This window comes from Colletotrichum graminicola (assembly GCF_000149035.1).
Source record: "Colletotrichum graminicola M1.001 genomic scaffold supercont1.39, whole genome shotgun sequence".
Classification (NCBI taxonomy): domain Eukaryota; kingdom Fungi; phylum Ascomycota; class Sordariomycetes; order Glomerellales; family Glomerellaceae; genus Colletotrichum; species Colletotrichum graminicola.
The window spans coordinates 379,332-401,739 of record NW_007361043.1 but is presented as its reverse complement, the minus strand read 5'-3'; the positions used below and the strand labels follow the sequence as shown (position 1 = coordinate 401,739).

Here is a 22,408-nt window from a genome sequence, read left to right as displayed (position 1 = left end):
GAGTGGCTAAACCGCATCCAGGCCTGGAGGTGCTGCTGGCTGCTTGCTGGAGGGCTCGGGGAGGTGGAGATCATCGGGGCGGAATCCTGGACTGGGTGGGTGGCTGCTGGGACAGAATGGAGGTGGGAGTGGACGGACGGGGATTCCTTGCAGAGTGAAAGGGCGGTCGCCGTCGCCCCCAGCATCACCGTGGTCGCCGCCTCACTCTCTTGTCGCAGCAACCGCGCAGCCCTTCCTCTGCATGGGCTTCTTCCCCTCCATGTCCTCGCCGTTGCCCTCTTCCTAAGGGTGACTAGGAGCCGAAGCCCAGGTTCCTACTTCACCGTAGGCCACAAGATTAGCGGTGGCCTTGGGAGGGGTTGGGCTTCCACTCAGCATGACGGAGGGTTGATTCAAGGGAGAGAGCTGGAACTGTTGATCCAGCCAACCTTTAGTTTGATGCTCCGGACGGTGGACAGAGGACGTGCGTGAGTCGGGGCGGCAATGATGGTGGTGAAGGTTAAGGATAGACGGGGAGACGTATTGGAAGAACCGAGGGCGTGTCATGTCTTACGCTTCGCAAATCTAATCTATTCGAACAGGTACCTAGGTAGCTGGCAGTACTTTTACACTACTGAGAGCAAAGTGAAGTGAGTATCAGTAAGGTGCTTGGGAAAGCACACTCCCCCTTCCCTCCTTCTTAGATTGCCTATTCTCTCTATTGGGAATAGAGGTACCTTCCTGCCCTGCTCTCAGCCAATTGCCGAAGCATGAATCTAATAGGGGACCCGCTTACGCTGCGCAGCTTGTACCCCCCCTTCCACTGAATCGCCCACTTCCTATCTTCACCCCCCCAGAGACGAAAATCCCACGCCCCGAATCGTCCCATCCATTTAGACCCCAAGCATCCGCCCAAGTACTTCACCAATCCGCTCCCCTCCAGTGCACGCACGCATCTCTATCTTGCTGCGATTGCTTCCCTCACCACAGCAGCATCACGCTCAAATATCATATTCATCTGTCCAGTCCTGGGTAAGATCTAGCATCATCTTCACCACCTGCACCAGCACGAACCAACATATCCCGCCACGTCGATACCGATACCCTCGCTTCGACTACCACGGTCTGCAACCTGGATTGGCCCGAAGCATCACCCATCACACGACACCATCTTACCAAGCAAACCCTCCCTTTACCGTCTAATTACACCAACCCGTCGCAAGCACCCCATCCTCTTCTTCTCCCCGCCACTCTCACATCAAATCGCATCCTGCCACGCGCCTTTTAGTACTTTAAGCGCCATCTATTCTCGACGCGCCTTAGTATTTTCCTCGGCATCACTTAAACACGGCTATCAAGTGTCCTCACCGCGAGTCCAACAACACAATGGCAACTGACCTCATAATGCCTACCCTCATTGAGCAGCGCGGCCCCTTCTTCTCACAGGACCGCCCTCACTTCTCCCATGTTCGATCCCACTCCTTCCAGACAGTGCCCCAACCCCAGCCCTTTCGCAACCGCACCTCGCCTCTGAGCACGCCTCACGATGGGTCTCCCACCTCGCCCAAGTCGTGCCTGAACGAGTCGGTTCGCCCCGTCTACGTCCCCGCCGTCCTCCGCCCCAACAAGCACCACTCCAAGAAGCCCCGCGCCACCAAGGTCGAGGACTCGGACGGGGGAGATCTCTGCCTGCGCCGCACCAACAGCAGCTTCATCAGTCTGCCGGGCTTCAGCGTCCTCGGTCAGAAGCTGTCGCGCCGCTCCACCGGCGACAGCGGCAAGATCGTGGACCTCGAGCTGGATGCCGACCTCTTCCCCCAGGTCACCGGTGAACCTACCCGCAAGCACTGGAAGGTATGTTGGATGCGCCCGCTCCCCGTCGTCGTTCGCAACGAAAGCTAACAAGTCAATTGCAGCCCGACACCGAGTCAGTCATATGCGACGACCCGACCTGCAAGCGCAGGTTCACCCCTCTGAACCGCAGACACCACTGTCGCCGCTGTGGCAACATCTTTTGCCACACGCACTCCAACGAGGTCATCCCTCTCGACGAGGACTGCAACTACAACCCCCGGGGCACTCTCGCTCGCGCCTGCTTCCACTGCTTCACCGAATTTAAGGTATGGAAGAGCCGTAACGGCAGCCGCAGCGGTAGCGACCAGAGTTCCGACTCCTCCGACACCCCATCGAGCCCCATCGTCGCGAGCCCCATCGTTCCTATGATGCCGGGTATGCTGCCGCCTACCAAGGGTCCCGAGGTGGCTGCCAGCGTCCCCCGCGACTGGAACTGGAGTACCTTCTAGAAGCTGTAGGAAGTCCAGGAGCGGGAGAGACCTACAGAAGCGTTTCGGAACTCCCTCCAACAAAGGAAAAAAGAAAAAGAAAAAGAAAAAAACAAGAACCGCCCATGGGGCGCAATACCCAGCGGACCACGATTCACGGCCTTAATGAAGAGCGAACGAAGAATAGAATCATAGACACACAAACACTCGTTGTACGGCGGCGGAAGGCCCTCACCGGCCAACCGCCCCAACGATACTGGACGCGACACACAGAACGCCCGGATCATAGACGACAACACAACAATACCCTCGCTAATGGACTGCACGTTATGCAGCCCCATCACCTCGATCCGCACATAGAACGCCCTACCGGGCTCGATATCCGACCCGATCTGGCATGGACACCTGTTTTGTTTGCATTTGTAGCGTGGCGTTGGACTGGAACACTCGAGATCAGGATATGGCTTGTCCCCCCTCATCTCACTGAGCAAATGTGTACGGGAAAGATGTTTTTTTTTTTTTTAATCTTCAACACTCCCCACGATTTTGCGGAGGGCTTTGTTTTTCGGCGGCATCACCCCCTCTGAAGGTTTATACCCCAGATGTGACGACTGGATGGTTTGTTTCGCCCTCGGAACCACTCAGGGTCTCCCATGGGTCACCTTTACGATGGGAAGAGGGCGAGGTGCGGACCAGGCCGGCCGAACACCTTCATGGATTGGCGTTTGTGTAATTTAGAGTTGCTGTCACAGCATTGGTTGGCCGGCGTTGAAGTGGGCAGGATAAGAGAGGGGGACAAGGGAAACATCCCCGGACGGGTGCGCAATGCAACTTTGTTCGCGTACGCGGCCTGATCCAATCCTCTCACCCCCTCCTCCGCTTGACGCAGATACCAAAGCAAGAAAAGAAGCACCATTGATCAGAACCAAGAAGCAAACTCCAAGTCCCAAACCTTGGCTTATCAGTGACTGTCGTCAGAACCCGACTATTGCATTGGGACAGGCGGTTGAAGACGAAGCCTGCTGATGGCGCCGTGTTTTGGAGAGGGGGGCGGTGCTGTTCATGTCGCGACGGCCTCACGATGGTGTTTCAAGGGTCTCATCCTGCATTAGGACCGCGAGAGTCCGAAGGTGGACTTTCGCGACGGCCGTTGGACTGCTCCCGCCCTCTTCGTATCCGAGGAACGAGAAGTCGCCGGCAGGGATGGACCACACAGGTCGGTCGTACTTAGTCATGGTGTCACGTCGGGGGGTAGCCCACGGTGGGTTGTTCCCAATCTCACCCTTCCCCGATCTCCTGCGTGTCTCATTTGAAGATGCCCTCATGGCTTTTTGGTGGTTCCAGCCCGCCCGCGGGGTGAGTCACCCTTCCTCCAGGCGGGCGGGCCTTCATGTGAAGAACACGGGACGACGGCCACGTCCCCCGGCCCGTGGACGTTCCACCACAGGAACCAGCTTGCGCGCGCCTGGGTGCGTAGGTGAGGCTCTACAGCGGATTAGGAGGAGGGGTGGTAATCGTGGTGGTGGTGGTGGTTGTCATGGTCCGCTGGACCTGCTGCTTATGCCGAAGGTACCCTAGCGTCGCGCCGTCCGTGTGTGCGCGCGCGCGTCTTGTGTATCTTTAAAGTCGGTATGTGCGTGTGTCTTCCTGCCTTTTCCCCATCATTCCATTGGGGGGGCTTTTTCGACAAACCACCCCCCTGCCTCCCCCTCCTTCTATCAAACCCGCCGCGCTCTGCGTCGGGTGCTTCCCGCACTCCCGCCGCTGGGGGTGTGCTACGGTGTTACAGGCTTCTGGCGGCTCTGGGCAGAGGTGTGGACAGTCATCCGCTCGCATCGTTGCCCGTCCGCTGCGGTCAGCATGGCGGGACATTCTGTCCTACGCCGGGGTTCTCCAGAGTCGGGGGTGGGGGAGCTGGGTGAGTCTCTCTGGGTCGGTTGTTGGTCGCGGCCGAGAGTGGCCGCCGAGGGAAGGGCCAAACAGGAGGGGGGGGGGGGGGTGAGAGAGCCTAGGTGAGCCGACGGGACGGCGAAAGGTGAACGGGCAACCCTGGAGGTGGCTCTGCGGGCCAGCTTTAGCTCGCGGATAGTAAGCGATCGCGAGGGCCTTGTGTTGTGTCGTCATGCGTGTGTGCGTGTGAGAAGGGGGGGGCGTGCGAATCACCGCCGTCAGCTTCGTGGTTGATTCGTCACTGCTGCTTCTGCTCCGCTCTTTTCCCTCCTTTTTCCCTCCCTGGGTAGATTCAGTGAGACTCTGGTCAGCGTCGTAGGCGAGCGTGGTCCTCTGGGCTTTGCCGTGGCGGGAACATCTGGGTATCAAGTCCCTTCTTGATAGGTAGGATCTTGTTGGTTAGGGAGGGAAGACCGGGGCTTGGGCCGCACAAATTCCTCCCCGCGTGTCCCTCGCATCCATTCACGTGGGAAAGCTGGCTCGCAAATAGTCACCCTGGAGGGGTATATGGCGAGTCGGAAGGTAAGGAAGAGCGAAGTCTGGATGCCTGGGCCCGAGGGGGGGCGGGGGAGGGGCTCGTCGCGCACGACGACAGACGACGAGCGCGGTCGTCAATGGGGCGCGGCGAGATCCGGCACGTGCACCTTGCACACCCCGCGCATCCACAATCTTCAACAGGTGTCCGACACCGTCTAGGACGACATGTGCGGCGTGCGTGCATGCACGTCGATGCAGCGCGGGGCCACGTCCAAGCAACGGCAACGGGGGAGGGGATGGGGAGGGGAAGGGAGGGGACTCATCCACCGCCAAACCGCCAGGCCTAGTTTAGAGGAGTCAGTGTCTTCTTGCTATATCATGCGCACCGCGCCCGACGACGTCCCCGAGAGGGGCCAGCTGGCATCGACGCAGGCTTCCACCGTCCGTCGCGCGCCCACCCACGAAACCGCAACCCCCTTCGCGATGCGCCCAAGACACGCATGTCCTGCAGGCTCCGACTGTAGCCTTCGCCCCTTCTCCCCCGGATATCAAAGAGTCAGAGCTACCAAGGACGCCGCCGCCGATGGCGTAGACACATCGCGCCCCCTTCGTCCCTCGAGGCCGGAAAGCAGGACGCAAACGCACCAGGCCGCCTATCAAGGTGGTCCAGTAGCCGCGTGACGTGGCGCCTCGAGACTCTATAGGAATGACTCACTAACACGAGACGGCCTAAACAAGCAGAAGCTTGAACTAGTTAGAGAAACAAACGCGCTAGTCGCCAAGTGCGGCCAGAGATGTCTGTCTGTCGGAGTACGCTCCGGAATCGTCAATCCTTGCCCCTCCCCCTAACAACCGAAACATGGTTGATGGCGGGAAACGGCGGTCCGGAGCGGAGTCCGGAACCAGAATCGCGCGCCCGTACTCCATAATCCCCGCGCTGCTCCGTCACGACCGCCGGGAGGCGTATAACTCGGCATGGCCTGCTGCCTGATGTCGCACCGGAGAGTTGCAGACAGCCAGTGGGAACCTCCCCACCCGCGGATATCACATTTCAGTATCGCCACGGGCCATGGTGTGGCGAGTAACCCTGATTTGATGACTATACATATATTTATGCCAGCTCATGCTCGGCTTGTCTAATTACCCTCTGCGCGCAATGCAACAGCATAGACAGTTGCGAAAAAATAACTAGCGAGCGCTCCGGGTGATGCGAATGCTTACCCCAATGTTTTCCCAGTTCAGAACGCCGTTGAAACAAAGCCATGCCGCCGCCTCTCCGAGAATGCCCCCTCTCGGGCCTTCTCTTCCGTTTGTATCCCATTTTCCATAACCTCCGACCCCTCGCCCAGGTATCGATCCCCGAAGCGTCTAATGCTTGGCCTTGCCGTTGGCAACGCGCTTGGGGCTGCCCTCGACGTTGTACGAGGCGGAGCCGTTGTAGATCTCGCGGTTGACTTCGCGAGCGGCATCCCAACCGGCCTTCTCGGCTAAGGTGACGTTGCTCTCACGGCGGGCCTTGCCCTTGCCCTTGGAGGACTCGGCGCTGCTGCGGCGGATGTAGCTACGGATGAAGAACATGACGAACAGGTAGGTGAGGGGCGCAAGATAAAGGACGTTAAGCCAGATGGCAAAGGTCTCGCCGCTGGTGGTGACGCAGGGCTGCGTGACGTAGACGGTCTCAGAGACGAAACCGTCCTGGGGCACCGCGGCGGCAACAGAGTTGGAGGCGGCGGCAACCTCCTCAGCGACCTTGGAGGAAGCTCCAAAGACCATGTTCTTGAGGTTCTCAAAAGCACCAGCCGCAGCTGTGGCAGCGGTCTCGGCGGCAGCGTTGGCGGCAGTTTGAGTGACTGCCTCGCCGCCCTTATTGGGGGTGTAGACGGTCACGGGGACCGTGTAGGAGACGAAGGAGTGCGCCATGGCGTAGGTGGCTCCGACGAGGAACTGGGTGATCTGGAGGGTGGTGAGAGTTCGCTTGATGGCCATGGGGACGCGGATGTTGAAGGCGGTGATGGTGTAGTAGGTGTACTGGGCAATTGTTAGCATCTTGTCTCCCGAGGTCAGGGTGAGCGCGACGGCTTACCATCATGGCGTGGATGAAGGAGTTGACCAGGACGAACATCCAGATGGGGGCAGACATGTAGTGCATACCAGCCCACATGCACATCATGGCGCCGGCGTGGTGGTAGGTTTGGAGGGTGGAGCTGAGCTTGCCCTTGGCGAGGATGATGAAGGTGTCGAGGACCTCGTAGAACTTGCTCAGGTAGAAGATCCAGCCGTAAAAGGCGAGACCCTCGTTCCAGATTCTACCGGTGGCGGTGCGGCTCGGGCGTCCGTCGAAGCCGAGGGCGGAGTTGCCAGCCAAGCTGGACCAGGAGCCGAGGGTCTCGTTGTAAATGGTGGCGGCGCCGAAGCCGCCGTTACCGTTGAGCTGACAGAAGCTGTCGGCGGTGGCGGCCAGGCCGTTGGGGCCGAAGGGGCTCACAACGCTCCTCCGCATGCCGCCCAGCATGCCCCAGAAGGTCCAGGCCGAGTAGACGGCAAGGAAGACATTGTGCAGGACGACAAAGGCGAAGAAGGGCTTCGTCTTGCTGATGCCCCAGGGCCTGTTCTTGGTCGACTTGTTGTACTTGTTCAACAACTTCACAGTGACGGCGTAGAGGGCGGCGATGGTGATGGGCACGCGAGGGTCGAGGGCGGCGGTGAAGATGTGGTCGGGGATCTCGACGGGGGGCGCAGCGGCGATGGAACCGGGCAGAGGCGGGGGGATGGCCATGTGGGCACCGTCGGGCGGGAAGGTGAAGAGGGAGGCGGGCGGAAGCTCGCTGAGCACGGTGACGCCGGCCATGGTGGTGGTGGGGAATTGACCAATTGCCTTGGGCGTTATTTCGAAAAAGGGCAGTGTGAGGCCCGCAGGTTGCTTGGCCGTTGGTTTTTCTTTTTTCCCCCCTTCCTGAGTCGTGGGCGTGCTGCAGCAGTAGCAAATGAGAAAAGGGAAGCTCGTCCGTGTAAGAGAGAAGGGTATCTCGGCACGCGACAGCTGTAGCGGTCGACACAGAAGTGTGTGTGTCTAGTGTCGTAGACTGACTTAGGCTTGACCGTCACAGAACTGATATGTGAGGTAGACGGAAGACTGCAGGAGGATGAAAAAAGCTGGCGCAAGAGAGGCGAAGCGAGCTTCGAGGGTGCGATCCTTTCTACCAAGTAGTTGTCGAGGAAGAGGAGAGGAGAGGGAAACGGTTTAGAGAAGGAAGACACAAAAGAAGCTCCCAGGTCAATGCGAGGGGATCCTCGAGGTCTTAATATGGGGAAGGGAAGGGTTGCATTTCTGGATGGGAAAAGGACAAGAGTGGATAATGCTGCTGAGGCCCTTCCCTAGACCCCCCCCCCCCCCCTACATATCTACCTTGGGTAGCATGACCATGTACCCATCCAAAGTATTGTATACTATAGGTATTCCTCCCCTTCGCCTTTATCCTCTCCACCCCGGCACACACAAGCAAGCATACGTACAATGTACCTTGTAGTTATTTGTGGCCCAGTTCGGTTGATGTGGAATTTGGCGGGGAGAGTGTCATGGGAGAAGTTTGTCTTTGCTCGGGCTTTAGTCATAAATAATGCTGAGGCCAAGGCGCAACGGAACGGATGAGAAGGAAGCGAGGCGAGACGAGACGAGACCGATGGAGGGGAAGCAAGACAGACAGCAAAAAGGCCACATCAAGAGGCAAGGCAATGCTTACCTACCTAGGTAGGTTGAGTAACGGGACAATGGGTAGCCGTATGCCCTGATGATGGAGGACAGTGAGTAACAGGTCGCAACGGGAGGTTAAAGTCCATGTGTTCAGCCACCTCGACTGTTTGCTCGTCCCATCTTTCTGTCTTTTTTGTTTTCCCCTTCCGCACTAGCTTCTCAATGCTATGCAAAGTAGGTAGGTATAAAACACGTACATGCCATGTACCTCGGAACTACAAGTGTGGAAAATCATGAACGGAAGCAGGAGCTCTGCTCCTTCCTCACCTCTTGTGTGTTTGTCATCGTAACCGCCACAGCGAGTCCCCCCCAAGAATCAAACACACAATACGTAAAGGTGAGGAAAGACCAGGGGGCATGCGCACCTCGCCTTCCTAAAAGCGCAAGCGTCTACGAGGCGCTTGCCCGTCTTGCCCGCCACGCGCCCGTCTGCGGGAAGGTCCTACTCAATGTGAATTGTATCCACTGAGACATCCACCCACCCGTTCGATGCGACTGGTCTCGCCAAGCTACGCAACCAAGGTACATCGTCTTTCCGTGCTTCCCTCGCCAGCGCCCGACTATCTGGAGAAAGAAAAAGATCGGGGCAGGTGGATCGAGGAACCTCCGTACGAATACTTGCTGGGTACTTCCTCCTTGAACATTGTTGAGAGACACATGAAGAACCGCTCGAAGCTTGACACCGGACGAAAGGAGTTGCCTACAGACCATTGACGGTCCATGCTAAGGCAATGAATGCCACGACTAGGATGAGCGGGCTCCACGGTCAAATCGTTGGACACCCGACCGGAAAGCAATCAATTCTGGGAATTTTTTTTCTTCATTTTTTTCTTCCCCGTTTTGCCTCGGCTTCTCGATAACACCCTTGCAGTCTGCTTTAAGCCTACACTACCTACCCTGGCATGCCAGCTCAGGGTAGGGACCGCAGAATGGAGGGGGGGGCCCAAGCAGCGCGCCAAACAAAGTGTAACGACCCGCGGAGGGCGGGATCTGGGGGGGGGGCAGAGAACCAACAGATTCGGCTTTGGCGAGATACGACTGACGAGACAATATCCGACAAGGCCGTGATGCATCTCTGCGTCCAAAGAGTGGCATAACCATCACGTTGAATCAACTGTCTTCGCGCGGCTGTTGCTCATCAGCTTTAGTCCGTGATCGACGAGGAGAGGGACGGTTTGAAACGGTTGAAAAGTTGCGACATGGATGCATGCGCCTCTGGACGTTTGCCCAGCCCAATGTCCCAGACACGTCTTTCCGACAACGGCAGAGGCGCCGCATTGGGAGCTTTGGACACCGGCTCTCAACTCTATTTTCGGGACCCCATTTGTCGACCTCAGCCAGGCACACCGCACCGTGGTAGCACTCGCTGGCTTGAACACAGTCGGTGCTCTCCGGCCACGCTGCTTGCTGCATTATGCGACAGCTTGAAGAGATGGCCATGAAATCCATGTCGATAACGGCTCTGACGAAACTGCCATCGGTGCCTCCGGGCCGTGCCAGCGCCTCACTCGCAAGTAGTGTAGGCCAGGTGAGGCGAGGTCGCCGCAATGCAGCTCAAAAATTGGAGAAGCGCCGCCGCGCTCGCCAGGACCGTGGTACCCGTTGTCTTCGTCGTCGTCGTCGTCGTCGTCGTCCTTCTGGAAGCCAAGACTGCGATCCTTGCCCCTGGTTCCGAGTCGTCATGTGCTGGGGGGGATGCATCGGGTAGTGGTACCTTACAGGAGATACTGTTAACACCGTTCCAGGGTGTCAGCTGCTAATGTGTATCAAGTATCCTCGAGTCCACACCACGAACTATCAAGTGTCCATCGGCCGTGGGACCCCCGCTAAGCGGTCTTCGTTCTTTTTGTTGGGGGAGCGCTAAGCCCGATTTCACCAACCCTTTTGCCCCTGCATCGAAGTTTTTTTTTTCTTTCTCTTCCCCTCCAAGAGAATGAGTGCGGTCTTGTTGACGGAGATGGACCCTCTTATCTATGTAGCAATCATCATGAAGGCAGAAGCCGGCAGCGATAAGCATGTGAGCGACGAGGGGGACGCGGACTTCAGTCCTCGCGCAGCTTCAATGTGCCTCTCTACACGATGCTCGATCAGGGTGCCGTCATCCGTCTTTCATTATCGTACCGATCCGTCTCGACCGAAGTTAATAGGACAGCCCGACCGCGAACAGACAGAGATGATGATCCTGCTGGCGAGACTGTCCATGCTCTGTTGTCAATGGGCCATTCAGAGAAGGCTCAGCTCTCAACCAATTCTAGACAGGAAATACGTGATATAATGCATAGTCACACACAGCGCACGTCACAAGCCGCATACCTCGATTCCGCAGCCAGAGGAAATAGAACAACCAGCAAGGAGTTTGCCTGCTGGCCGGATTACGTGCCTGTTCGCTGTCGGCCAACAAGTCTTCGCAGATCGACTCTCACGTGCAATTTTTTCCCATCGTTGTCGTTCTTCTTTCCCCAACAAATTCGGCTTCAAAGGCAGACCCGCGGCCCCAACTTCCTCTTTGAACCCTCTTGGCCGCCAGACCGCCCATCGCAAGATGACACCCAGCCTGCCAGGCCCCCCCTGGCGCGGAATGGACAGACCCGCCGCTGGACCCTGAATAAGTATCCACGTCTGACTTAGCCAGAGCCGTGGCTGCAGCTCTGAGGAGAAGCCAATCTTGCATTTGGCCACCTGGGCCATCCCGTCCACGTCGCCTCGCCTGTGTGCTCTTGGCCTGCGCTGCCTGCTTGTCCGCTAACCCTCGCCGAGATGGCGGGGCTACTTGACGGCAACTCCATGCACTCGCCATGTACTATGTACTACTGACTGTCAGTTCGGTGTTCCAAGGGGCTGGCAGTCCCAGGCTCTCTAAACTACGCCCGAGACCGGGCGGGCGCATGGGCTTACACTCTATTTTGGCTGCTGGCCACGGCGCCGGTAGCCCGGGAAAGTGGCTCGGAAGGCTGTCTGCTCCGTAAGTTAACAACTGATCCGGAGACCGGGGAGATACCGTGCCGCCGTCTGGCACGGACCGAGGCGGCGGTCGGCCAGCATACGGTTGGAAGACGAACCCGGACTTGGGGCGCCGCACGGCCTAGCGGGGGCCCTTCTTTCATCCGGCTTGCATTCCACGGGACGTGACGTCTTGACAAGGCCACTTGGTCGTTTGAGTAGGCTTACGGCAGACGAGTCGATGGTCATGGCGGTCCGAGACTACAACTGCCGTCTTCCCCGTTTCGCCGGCTTCATGCGAGCCGAGGTTCAATTCTCCCCGCCACCGAGTCGATGAAATGCGTCATCAATCTGCCCCCGCAATCGAGAAATCTCACACAGGCCACAGGAATGTACGAACTTCAGAGTCGTGCGTTCTGGCATCTTCGTGTCGCGCGTCTCATCGATTCCATCTCGGTCTCTCTCACTCATGCAGCGGACTGACCACCCACCTAGAAACCCGACCGAGCTTTGAAGGAGTGGCCTTTGTTGGCTCGGAATTTACGGGGTTCCGTCAACATCGTACCATCCATTGCCAATACGCGTGTTCCCCGCATGATCGATCTGCCAGGTAAGCTCAAGTTTTGTCCATACACACCAATTAAGTCACACCATGCCTAGATAGATCAAGGTCGCATGCGCCCAAATGCCGTGCAATAATCCTGCACCCCGCCGTTACGAAGCTGCATATTTGGGGTTCGATACGTTTGTTGCCGGACTCCGGTCCAAGGGGTTTACAGCTCCGGTTCCCTGCTGGATGTCGTAACCACCAGAGGTAACGCAGATTGTGTCGATCCCGTAGTTTAGCCGCTGCAGGCTGGCCGGACGGCCAAGTGTTTGGTCACTTTCTAAAGCATACCGGATCGGGGATAATAGGGGACATGCCTGAGGAAGTACGGAGTAGAGAGATGATATGATAGCTATTATCATGCCTCCTCGCACGGACCCCACATCCATGACAAACACGGCCCCTGTAGCTGCAGCTGCAGCAGCACCACTACCATGTAGGCGGCAAGGGGCAAAGCCAACATCGACTGTTTTCCTTTTTGCAACATACCTAGTGAAACATCAGTCGAGCATGAGCTTCCGAGGCACTCTTGCTCACCCGTATCAACTGACATAATACCTTACCCCGAGCTCCCCCTCATCCGACCCTCGCATAACTCCATCAGGCCCTTGTTTTCTTACGCTTGTTGACAGCCATCTCGACATTGTCCATTCGTGTGCCACCGTCTCCAACTTCATTTACTCACTTCATCGCATCGACACTCATAGTCTGATTCGACATGGCCGCTCTGTCGAAAACCATTCCCGACACCGAGGTCCAGCTCCAGCTGCCGGAGTTGCCAGTTAACAACTTATGGAACGAGACACAATGGACCGTTCTAATGTCCCTGCTCGAGGCCGTCCTACCGTCCATCTCACTACCGGCAACTCATTCAGACCCCACAAACCAGATCCGTGTGTCCGGAGCCGATTATGCGGCAGCGCTCCAGCTTGTCCAGAACACGATGAAGAATCCGCCCTCGGAGGAAAAGTTCCTAGAGTACCTCGCACACAGCCCCGCAAAGGAACCTAGATTCGTCGACTGCATCAAGAGGACGATGGCCTCACTACCCGCAGGCTCCCAGCGCCAGCTGGCTGGTGCCATGAGCACGCTGGCGTGAGTTATCTTTCTTCTACCCGCGACACTAACGGCCCGTTATGGCTGACCTGGTCTGACAGCACTCGCACTGGCACGTTGTTCATGACTGGCTATTGGACCCCTGTCCACCTGCAACCATTGGAGGTCCGTGAGAAGATCCTCCAAGCGTGGCAGACCTCGCGGATGCCCACGATCCGGCTCCTGACCAAGACGATATGCCTGCTGGCCCAGAAGAGCGCCGTGCAGACCAGCCCTCTGTTCAGGGAGTTGACCGACTACAGCGACGTGCCCGAATCCCAGAAGCATGGCGAGGGGTTCGACTTCAACTTTATGCAGTTCGAAGCATCCGACGCGCCGGCCGTTGTGGAGACCGACATCGTCATCGTCGGGTCTGGTTGCGGAGGTGCGGTGGCTGCCAAGGTGTTGGCCGAGCAAGGCCACAAAGTCCTTATCGTCGACAAGTCGTACTACTACCCTCCGTCACAGCTACCCATGGCTCAGGACACCGGATGCCAGTTTCTGTACGAAAACGGCGGCATCATCACCAGTGACGACGGCTCTCTCAACCTCCTCGCCGGCAGCTGCTGGGGCGGCGGCGGGACTATCAACTGGAGCGTCAGCCTCCAAACGCAGGGTTTCGTGCGCCAGGAGTGGTCCGAGCAGCGCGGGTTGTCCTTCTTCACGTCGCCCCAGTTCCAGAACTGTCTGGACAGGGTGTGCGACTTCATGGGCGTAACTACCGACGGCGTGCGTCACAACCATCGTAACAAGGTGCTGCTGGACGGGGCCCGGAAGCTCGGGTGGCACGCCGCGACGGCCCCGCAGAACACGGGCGGCGCGGATCACTATTGCGGACAATGCCATCTCGGTTGTGGGTCGACCGAGAAGCAGGGCACCACCGTGAGTTGGCTGCCGGCGGCGGCGGCGTCTGGGGCCAAGTTTATCGAAGGGTTCGAGGTCGACAAGGTGAATTTTGACGAGTCGAGCGGCTCCAAGCGCGCGACGGGCGTCGTCGGAAAGTGGGTGTCGAGGGGCGCCGACGGAAGCACCAGCGCGCCCTTGGACCAACGGATCACGCGGGAGGTCATTGTCAAGGCGAAGAAGGTTATCGTGGCCGCGGGATCGGTTTCGAGTCCTTTGGTGCTGCTGAGGAGCGGTCTAACTGTAAGTTGCGGCGTTGCCCAGTCGCGTTCGGCTACCTGACGTGTGTGAGCAGAATCGCCATATCGGCCATAACCTCCACGTCCATCCCTGCAACATGGTAGGCGGCTTCTGGAAGGAGGACTGCAAGCCTTGGGAGGGTAGGTCTCCAATCACGAGTTGGTGTATGTGCCCTCACTAACGTCACGCAACAGGCGGCATCATCACCAGCTACTGCTCCTCATTCGAGGATCTCGACAAGGCCGGCCACGGCGTCAAGCTGGAGCCCACGTGCATGATTGTGCGACCCCCTCCCCTCTTCGCTCACTCCGACCCCACATTGCTAACACCACGCAGCCCTACGCGGTCCTCGCAACTATGCCATGGCACTCGGGTCTCCAGGCCAAGCTGTCGGAGCTCCGTTTCCGCCACCTCGGCAGCTTCATCTCCCTCACCCGTGACCGCGACACGGGCCGTGTCTATCCTGACCCGGTCTCGGGCCGCCCGCGGATCGACTATGTCATCTCGGACTTTGACCGCGCCAACACCCTCGAAGGTGTCATCGCGTTGTGCAAGATCTGTCACGTCGAGGGCGCTATCGAGATCCATGCTGGCATCCCCGGGCTCGAGCCGTTCGTCAGGGAAGAAGACTCGGCTGGGCTGCTCGAGAAGACAGCATCAGCCACCTCGAGCTCACCGGGCTCGGAAAATGGAGACGAGACAATCCTCCAGGGGGCCAACGACCCCCGCTTCGTTGCATGGTTGGATAAGGTGCGCAAGGTCGGCAACGCGCCGCCCGTGGGCATCTTCACGTCGGCACACCAAATGGGCACGTGCAGGATGGCGCTGAACGAAGACGAGGGCGTCGTTGGGCCCAAGGGGCACGTGTGGGGCACAGAGGATCTGTTCGTGGCGGACGCCAGTGTCTTCCCAAGCGCGAGCGGCGTGAATCCGATGGTCACGAACATGGCGATCGCGGATTGGATTGCGATGAACGTGGACAAGGAAGTCAAGGCCGAGTCTGCGTAGAAAGAGGTGAAACGTCGGAAAGGGCGGTGGACCGGTAGATGCAAAAGCGCGAGGGGTGTGAGAGGACGGCACATGTTGTAAGAATTGATTGGTAGCATAGTTGTAACCATACCCAGATCATAGCAATTTGCCATCTTGAAATACATGGAAGCGGATGCCTCGCCTTGATAAAACCATAATGCCTACTTGCAGCAATGCTGTCACGACCCTCGAGGCCATCCTACAGTCGTTGTAGCTATGGGTTAGGGGTGTAAGAGTTGTTGCGGAGATGCTTGCCATTCCTGTGTATCCAAGTCAGATTGGCTGGCCTTTACCCCTTTGTCCGACTATTCTCTCGTACACGATCGTGGAGAGCTACCGACGAGGCTGAGGGCAGTTTTGATCGTCTTATAACCCCCCTCCCGACGCTGTTGATCCTCGAGGGATCTTTGACCCCCCGCGCGAGCCATCATCGCAGCATTCGGACCACCTCGTCAGGGCCGATAGTCATCGATCGACGCCCCCCGCGGCCCCAAGCTTCTTCGAGTTTCGGGGGGACCCACGGCTTCTCCCGTGGCCCATCGTTTCACGGCATTTGCCAGCGCCCGCTCTTCCCCCCGTCCTTCAGCACGACGCGCAGGCCGCCGACGACCATGCCCTTGTCGACGGCCTTGCACATGTCGTAGACGGTCAGCGCCGCGGCGGCGGCGGCCGTCATGGCCTCCATCTCGACGCCGGTCTTGCCCTCGCACTCGACCGTCGCCTCGACGTTGAGCACCGTCTCCCCCTCGGCGGCGCTCGCCGGCTCGACCTCGACGGCGACGTGAGACAGCAGGATCGGGTGGCACAGCGGGATCAGGTCGGGCGTGCGCTTGGCGGCCATGATGCCCGCGACCCGCGCCGTGCCGAGGACGTCGCCCTTCTTCATCTGCGAGGCGCGGACGAGCCGTAGCGCGAGCGGGGAGGAGAAGGTCACGGTGCACGCGGCCTTGGCGACGCGGGACGTGGGCGTCTTGGAGGCGATGGAGACCATGCGCGCCGAGCCCGTCGTCGGCGCGACGTGGGTGAGGGCCGGGAGGCCGCCTGGAGCGTGGCCCCCGTCCTTCTCGTTGCCGTCGCCGTCGCCGCGCCGATGGCTCGGGGTCGAGGAGAAGAGGCGGACGGGGTGTTGGAAGGCCGCCGGCGGCAGGGGCAGGAGGTAGGTGGGGACGACGCCTGCGACGCCCGAGGGACGCCGCCGCGGTAGGGGGCCCGGGAGGTTGATGGGCGGGTTCAGAGGCAACTGTTGCGACATTCGAGGGGCACGAGGCGGGCGGGACGGCTGTAACGGCCGAGAGTCTAAAGAGACCAAGTATTCAGTCTTCCATCATTTACATGTATTCATATCTTGAGGAACATCAATATCCCCCCTGACCCCTACCCTCCCCCAAAAACATTGCCGACCGACCACCCTTGGTATTTTCCCAACGCCATCTGAATGCGAGAAGGACAACAATAAAAAGAAGATGAAGAAGGGCAGCGAATGCCCCGAGGCTTTGTGTCGCGAAATCAAAAGAAAAAAAAAAGGGGGGGGGGGGGGGGGGGTAGCTCGTCATCACGGCTAATATCTTGAACCTGTACATACTTGTCAGGAGTTTGAGCGGGATCGGGTGCTAATGAATGGTACGTAGCCCTTCGCTATGTACTAACAAAGTTTACGAAAGCTCGGGCGCTCCAAGCGGCGCAGACTGCTGTAGCGATTGCGAGTAAAGTCCAGTATGGAGCAGTCCTAACCTCAGGAGATTCTCATATGCCTCTGGACGCGAAAAGGAAGATATCATCTCGAATAGCATACCACCATTATGATGAAGTCGAAGATGGCTCCAGCGACCTCCCGATGAGCCACCGCCCTGAATAGAGGCAGGCTACTGCCTGCAATCCAATAAGCTGTCTTTCATGCGAGTACAACTGGAGCATTCGCCTACCCCGGGTTTTGTGTCCGAAATCAAAAAAAAAAAAAGGGGGGGGGGGGGGGGGGGGAGGGGGCCGTTTACCCACCTATCAAGATCATGGGCCTATTCTTCATGTGCTCCAGCTCCCCGATGCCCGCGTGCTTCTCTTTCTTACGCTTGACGGCCATGCCGATGACTTGGAGCAGCTCGGCCTCGTTGAGGGCTTGGCCGAGGGGCTTGGCCGAGTCGGCCAGCCCCTGGCGGCGGTCCATCTCGATCTGCTTCATGGCCTCGAGGGCGGCGTCGTCGATGGGGTCGCCGTTGTTGGACTTGCGCAGGATGTCGCGGAGCGACACCTCGGTGTTGCCGAACAGGCACACCTTGAGGTTGCCGTCGCTCGTGATGCGCAGGCGGTTGCAGGTGCCGCAGAAGTTGTGCGTCATGCTCGTGATGAAGCCGATGCGGCCGGCGAACCCGGGCACGTGCCACGTCTTGCTCGTGTCGTTCTTGTGGTCCTGGACCTTGGCCAGGGTCGGGTGCTTGGCGCGGATCACGTCGAGCATCTCGGCGTAGCCCAGCATCTTGCCCTTGTTCCACTTGTTACCGTCAAAGGGCATGTACTCGATGAAGCGGACCTCGACGTCCTTGTCGCGCGTCATCTCGACAAAGGGCACGATCTCGGCGTCGTTGCGGCCGCGCATGACGACGCAGTTGATCTTGAACTTGATGCCGGCGCCGCGGCGGTTGAGCTCGAGGATGCGGTCGATGCTCTTCTTGACGGCGTCGAAGCCGTTGCGCCGCGTCATGACCTGGAACATGTGCGGGTCCAGGGTGTCGAGGCTCAGGTTGACGCCCGTGAGGCCGGCCTCGACCATGCTGTCAAGCTTGCGGTGGAGCGAGAGGCCGTTGGTCGTCAGGCACAGCTCCCGCAGGCCGTGGGGCCGGAGGGCGCCGATCTGTTGCATGAGCGGCACGATGTCGCGGCGCACCGTCGGCTCGCCGCCGGTCAGGCGGATCTTGTTGACGCCCTGGGACACGAAGACGGAGGACAGGAGCACGATCTCGGGCGTCGTCAGGAGCTCGCTCGGCGGCGACAGCGGCACGCCCTCCTCGGGCATGCAGTACACGCAGCGGAGGTTGCACCGTTCCGTGACGGATATGCGGAGGTAGTCGTGCTGGCGCTGGAAGGTGTCGGTGAGGAAGTCGGAGAAGGGTCTCGCGTCCTCGGCGAGACGGCGGCGGGCGAGAGGTTGCTGCCGTTCGGGGTCGGCCGTCTCGTGGGCTGCGGCGGCCGCATTCAGACCCCGCGTCTGCGCCTGGGACCGCGGTGTGCGTCCTGGTCCATATCCGTGTTGTCGTAACAGCTGCCCGTTGGCACGCAAGACGGCGCGGGGCCACGAACTGTGCCTCATGGTCGCTCTCATATGAGAGATTGAGGCGAAGAGGCGGGGATGGGTGGCAGGGATGAGAATGAGAATGAGAGTGAGAGTGAGAGTGCGGGAAAGAGGAGAGAGGGTACGGTTCACACACTACTCATTCCCATCACTGAGTTGACACACGCACACAAGCAACGGCTAGAGGGAAAAGGAAGGAGAGATTTAAAGTTGGTAAGACGCGGGATTCGAACTAGGGTTATGAACGGTCATGCTATCACAATGATGAGATGAGTTGGCCATCTCCATGATAGAGATGTGAATGGCACCGTGAGTCAGCAAAGGCGTGGCGATTCGGTACCTACCCACCTATCCACGGCGGGGTGCTTGTTCCAGTAGGCAGTCGGCTACGCACTGCAAAAAGAGGGGGGAGATGGCCGCTGAAGTAGGAAGAGACCAGTGCACAGGTCACCGGGCCACGCGGAGTTGAGCGATGTTTTAGCGGGCCTGGCCTACCTAGGTACCTAGGTAGCCTGCATGGCGGTCAGTAAGGAGCTGCAGCTGGTCTTTGCTGGCGATAATGCCGCCGCGCTGATTGGCCCTGAGTCGTCGTCGTCGTCGTCCAGCCGGCAGACGAGAGGCAAGAGCCCCGCACTAGTCCCGAATAGGCAGCAAGGTAAACAACGATGGATGCACCGCCGATGCATTTCTGGCTCCTTTGCGACGACGGCTTTTCTTCAAGACTCACTCCACCGGGATCCCGAGAGATCACTTGCCGCTTTCATCTGTACAGCAAAAAGACGCACTTCTTCTTCCCTACTTACTACCCGGGTGCTTACGTCGACGGTGGTGGCGTTTACCTTGCCGTCGGGTTGCTTCGATCCCGTTGTCTCATACCTTTCCCGAATAGGCCAGTCAACTCTGCTGCATCGCCATCCATGCAACACCATGCACTTTTCAAGGGTCTTCAAATGTGAGATAAGGCACACTGCCATGACGCCGAACCCAACCCGTACGGAGAGTCTGAACTGACCTTTGCCAGCATCGCCGCACTGCGCGTCGAGTCCTGATGGCAACCTGATTGCAACCCTGTCCCCAACCAGCATCACCGTGCGATCTGTCGAAACCTTGGAGACGATTCATAGTGTTAAGGTGTCCCCCAAACTCGGCCCGGCCTACGCTCTGCGATGGTCGCCTTGTTCCCGACGAATCCTAGCCTGCTTTGCCGAGGAGATCCGCGTCTACGCAGCTTCGGCCCCGGGCTACCATGCCGTCATCAGGAACCCGGCAACCCCCAACTTGAAGCCGACTTTTGTCCAGTTCGGCTCGTCAGATGCCGAAGTCTTCATGTGCTCCTCCTACGGACTCAAGTTCTCCATCTTTGACCTGGCAGCATCGTCAACAGTCGAGATCACCAACCCAAAGTTTTACCAAGCTGCGGCTGCCTCGCGGGGCTTCGCCCTGAGGCCCGATTCAAGCCATCTGGCCATCCTCACCAGAGTGGCTGGCAAAGACATCGTCAGCATCCACCACCCCAAAACGAGAGGGGTCCTTCGTTCCTGGCAGCCCGACACTGCCGACGCCCAAGCCCTGACCTGGACCCCCGACGGCCGCTGGCTCGTCATCTGGGAGTCTGCAGCCCAGGGGCATAAGATTTTGTTTTACACTCCTGACGGCCACCTCTTCAAGACGTGGTCGGGCCCCTCGTCTATAGAAGCGGAGGATCAGCATTACGAACTCGGCGCCGGCGTGAAGGCCTGCCAACTCAGTCCGGATGGTGCCCGCCTTGCCGTGTGCGATCACACCCGCAGCGTTCGCGTTCTGGACACCAACACTGTCGCCGAATCGATGAGGCTCGATCACCCCGTAGCTATCACTCCGACGGAGACTATTCAGGTAAAGTGACACGGCCTGCTATGGAGACGGCTCTTTATACTGATATCAGGAGTGCAGATCTGGCAAGAACAAATCGGCACCGGCCAGCCGGGTCCGCAACGTTCCTTCTCGAGAGCCACCCAAGCCGTATCCGCTCCCGGCCGGACGAACAACGGAAGTACCGACGCAAAGCCAGCCCGGACCCTTGCCCTGTTTGATGCGTCATCGAGTCTCCTAGCCACAACGTTGGAGGACTGGCCAAGCACTGTTTGGGTTTGGGATCTGGCGTCATCCGAACTCCGAGCCGTCCTGCTCTTCCACGGCAACGTGTCTGCCTTCTGCTGGCATCCGACTCATCGAGAGGTGCTCGTGGTGACGTGCGAAGGAGATAGCTATGCAGGCCTTGCGTTCGTCTGGGACCCGCTCTCCGATGGCCCCAAGACTGTGGACTTTGGCGGACAGTTACCGGAGGCAAAAGTCCTGGGAAAACCGCAGGTCTCGTGGCTTGACTGGACCGGAGACGCCGCTGTCCTCCTGCTGGGGGATAACAAGTACCGCATCATGGCGTGCCTTGCGGATCCCGAGGACTCGGTGGCTCCCTGGCAGGACGCGCAACGCGGTGATCTGACCATGACCACGGGCAGAGATGAAACTCAGCTGTCCACCCCTGCACTGGACGGCTTCGATGAGGATCTGTCTGGCCTAGACATGTCAGAAGTGGATGACACATTCTCCTTCAAAAGAACATGATCGATTGCGGCGTCGACATTCCAGCGTCTGAATTATCGCTACCCATCACCCCCCTCAACCAGCCCGTTTGTAGGCCAGCACCAGCTTTTTAGCTACCGACGGCTCTCCTTTGGGCCTCCGGTTGTCCGCAGGTAGCAGCAGCTGGTGCACCCAGGGGCACAGTTAGCGTTCTGTACCGACTACCCGAGTCAGACTCACGTAAAGGGCCGGCATCAGGAGAGGATATCGCCATTGCACCTTTATCAGGCATCCGACGAGGTATTGTTAGTTCCTGGGAGTTGAGATCCCTGCAAAAACCTCGGGATCAACTGCAAAGAGGGGGATTCAGCGGGCCTCTCGGGCCCAAACAAGGCTGAACATGTTCGTTGAACTTCGACATGATGTCAAGGCCCTCCGCCAGTCAAGTATCATCCGGTGAACACAAGTCTCTTTGCCATTACCATCGGCTGCGATTCTTGCCCTTACCCGAACCCTAGCGAGTCAAACGATGCGGTCTGAACGATAGCCGACACGACATATAGTCGGTAACGCTGCTCGCAGCCTTTAGTCCGAACTCCGAAGCCCCCTAATCAACGGCAGATGAGCGCAACAGACCACAAGATCACGGCTCGGCTCTTCGAGTCAGCAGCTATGGTGCGCGTGTAGGCAGGAAGCCGTAACGAAAAATGAATTGCATCAAGCAAGCCAGCTACTCGAATTCCATATGGAGAATGGCGGGCCGAACAAAGGGAGTCCAATGGGATAATACATGGCGCGGGCTTATAACTGTTGGTGATTGTCTCCGAGCGGGAAGATGGGCATTCGGTAAAATGTCAATCACGGCTCATCCCAGTTTGACCTGCTGGTTCAGCCCTGGAGACGATGGCATAGATAGCCTGGGCCGCATCACTCCGGTCTTGACATCCGTCCAAGGAGTCATATGCCGGCGGAAACATGCCCACCATACAGTCGTGGACACACATCCGGTCCCGATAGAGCGTGTGTGACCCTATTGTCGAAAAAAATAGCGCAACTACTCTCACTGTTGTGGCCAAGTAGAAATGTATAAAGGGGCTTTGGGGTAGTCCCAGGGGAACCCGGAATAATCGAGTGAACGACACGAAATATCAAAGCATTTGACTTATTCCGTCCACGAAAGAAGTACCCCCCATCCTTGACCTTGTTCTTCTCGAGCGCGTCGGGGCCAAGACACCGCGCCGCGGCCTTTGCGCCGGATCTCGTCGCCACTGGCACGCATCCCCAACGCTTGATCCAAGCAGTTTTCTGTA

The 22,408-nt window shown here is 58.5% G+C and overlaps 6 protein-coding genes across 6 annotated transcripts; 3 read left to right on the top strand and 3 right to left on the bottom strand.

Moving 5' to 3' along the window:
- Positions 1-1,365: 1,365 nt before the first annotated feature.
- GLRG_08501 (FYVE zinc finger) lies at positions 1,366-2,282 on the top strand (the record flags this gene model as incomplete). The annotated part of the gene is made up of 2 exons (XM_008099186.1): positions 1,366-1,833; positions 1,896-2,282. The coding sequence occupies 2 exons, from the start codon at positions 1,366-1,368 to the stop codon at positions 2,280-2,282; spliced, it is 855 nt and encodes a 284-aa protein (XP_008097377.1).
- A 3,774-nt stretch (positions 2,283-6,056) lies between these two features.
- GLRG_08500 (GNS1/SUR4 family protein) lies at positions 6,057-7,536 on the bottom strand (the record flags this gene model as incomplete). Its single annotated transcript, XM_008099185.1, has 2 exons — positions 6,057-6,716; positions 6,772-7,536. The coding sequence occupies 2 exons, from the start codon at positions 7,534-7,536 to the stop codon at positions 6,057-6,059; spliced, it is 1,425 nt and encodes a 474-aa protein (XP_008097376.1).
- A 5,168-nt stretch (positions 7,537-12,704) lies between these two features.
- On the top strand, positions 12,705-15,232 carry GLRG_08499 (GMC oxidoreductase; the record flags this gene model as incomplete). The annotated part of the gene is made up of 5 exons (XM_008099184.1): positions 12,705-13,081; positions 13,144-14,227; positions 14,280-14,364; positions 14,419-14,504; positions 14,561-15,232. 5 exons carry the CDS (start codon positions 12,705-12,707, stop codon positions 15,230-15,232), a joined length of 2,304 nt encoding a protein of 767 aa, XP_008097375.1.
- Positions 15,233-15,467: 235 nt separating this feature from the next.
- On the bottom strand, positions 15,468-16,505 carry GLRG_08498 (MoaC family protein; the record flags this gene model as incomplete). The annotated part of the gene is made up of 2 exons (XM_008099183.1): positions 15,468-15,513; positions 15,802-16,505. The coding sequence occupies 2 exons, from the start codon at positions 16,503-16,505 to the stop codon at positions 15,468-15,470; spliced, it is 750 nt and encodes a 249-aa protein (XP_008097374.1).
- Positions 16,506-17,240: 735 nt separating this feature from the next.
- Positions 17,241-18,554, bottom strand: GLRG_08497 (molybdenum cofactor biosynthesis protein A; the record flags this gene model as incomplete). The annotated part of the gene is made up of 1 exon (XM_008099182.1): positions 17,241-18,554. The coding sequence occupies one exon, from the start codon at positions 18,552-18,554 to the stop codon at positions 17,241-17,243; it is 1,314 nt and encodes a 437-aa protein (XP_008097373.1).
- Positions 18,555-19,463: 909 nt separating this feature from the next.
- On the top strand, positions 19,464-21,140 carry GLRG_08496 (WD40 domain-containing protein; the record flags this gene model as incomplete). Its single annotated transcript, XM_008099181.1, has 3 exons — positions 19,464-19,488; positions 19,558-20,411; positions 20,469-21,140. 3 exons carry the CDS (start codon positions 19,464-19,466, stop codon positions 21,138-21,140), a joined length of 1,551 nt encoding a protein of 516 aa, XP_008097372.1.
- Positions 21,141-22,408: the final 1,268 nt, after the last annotated feature.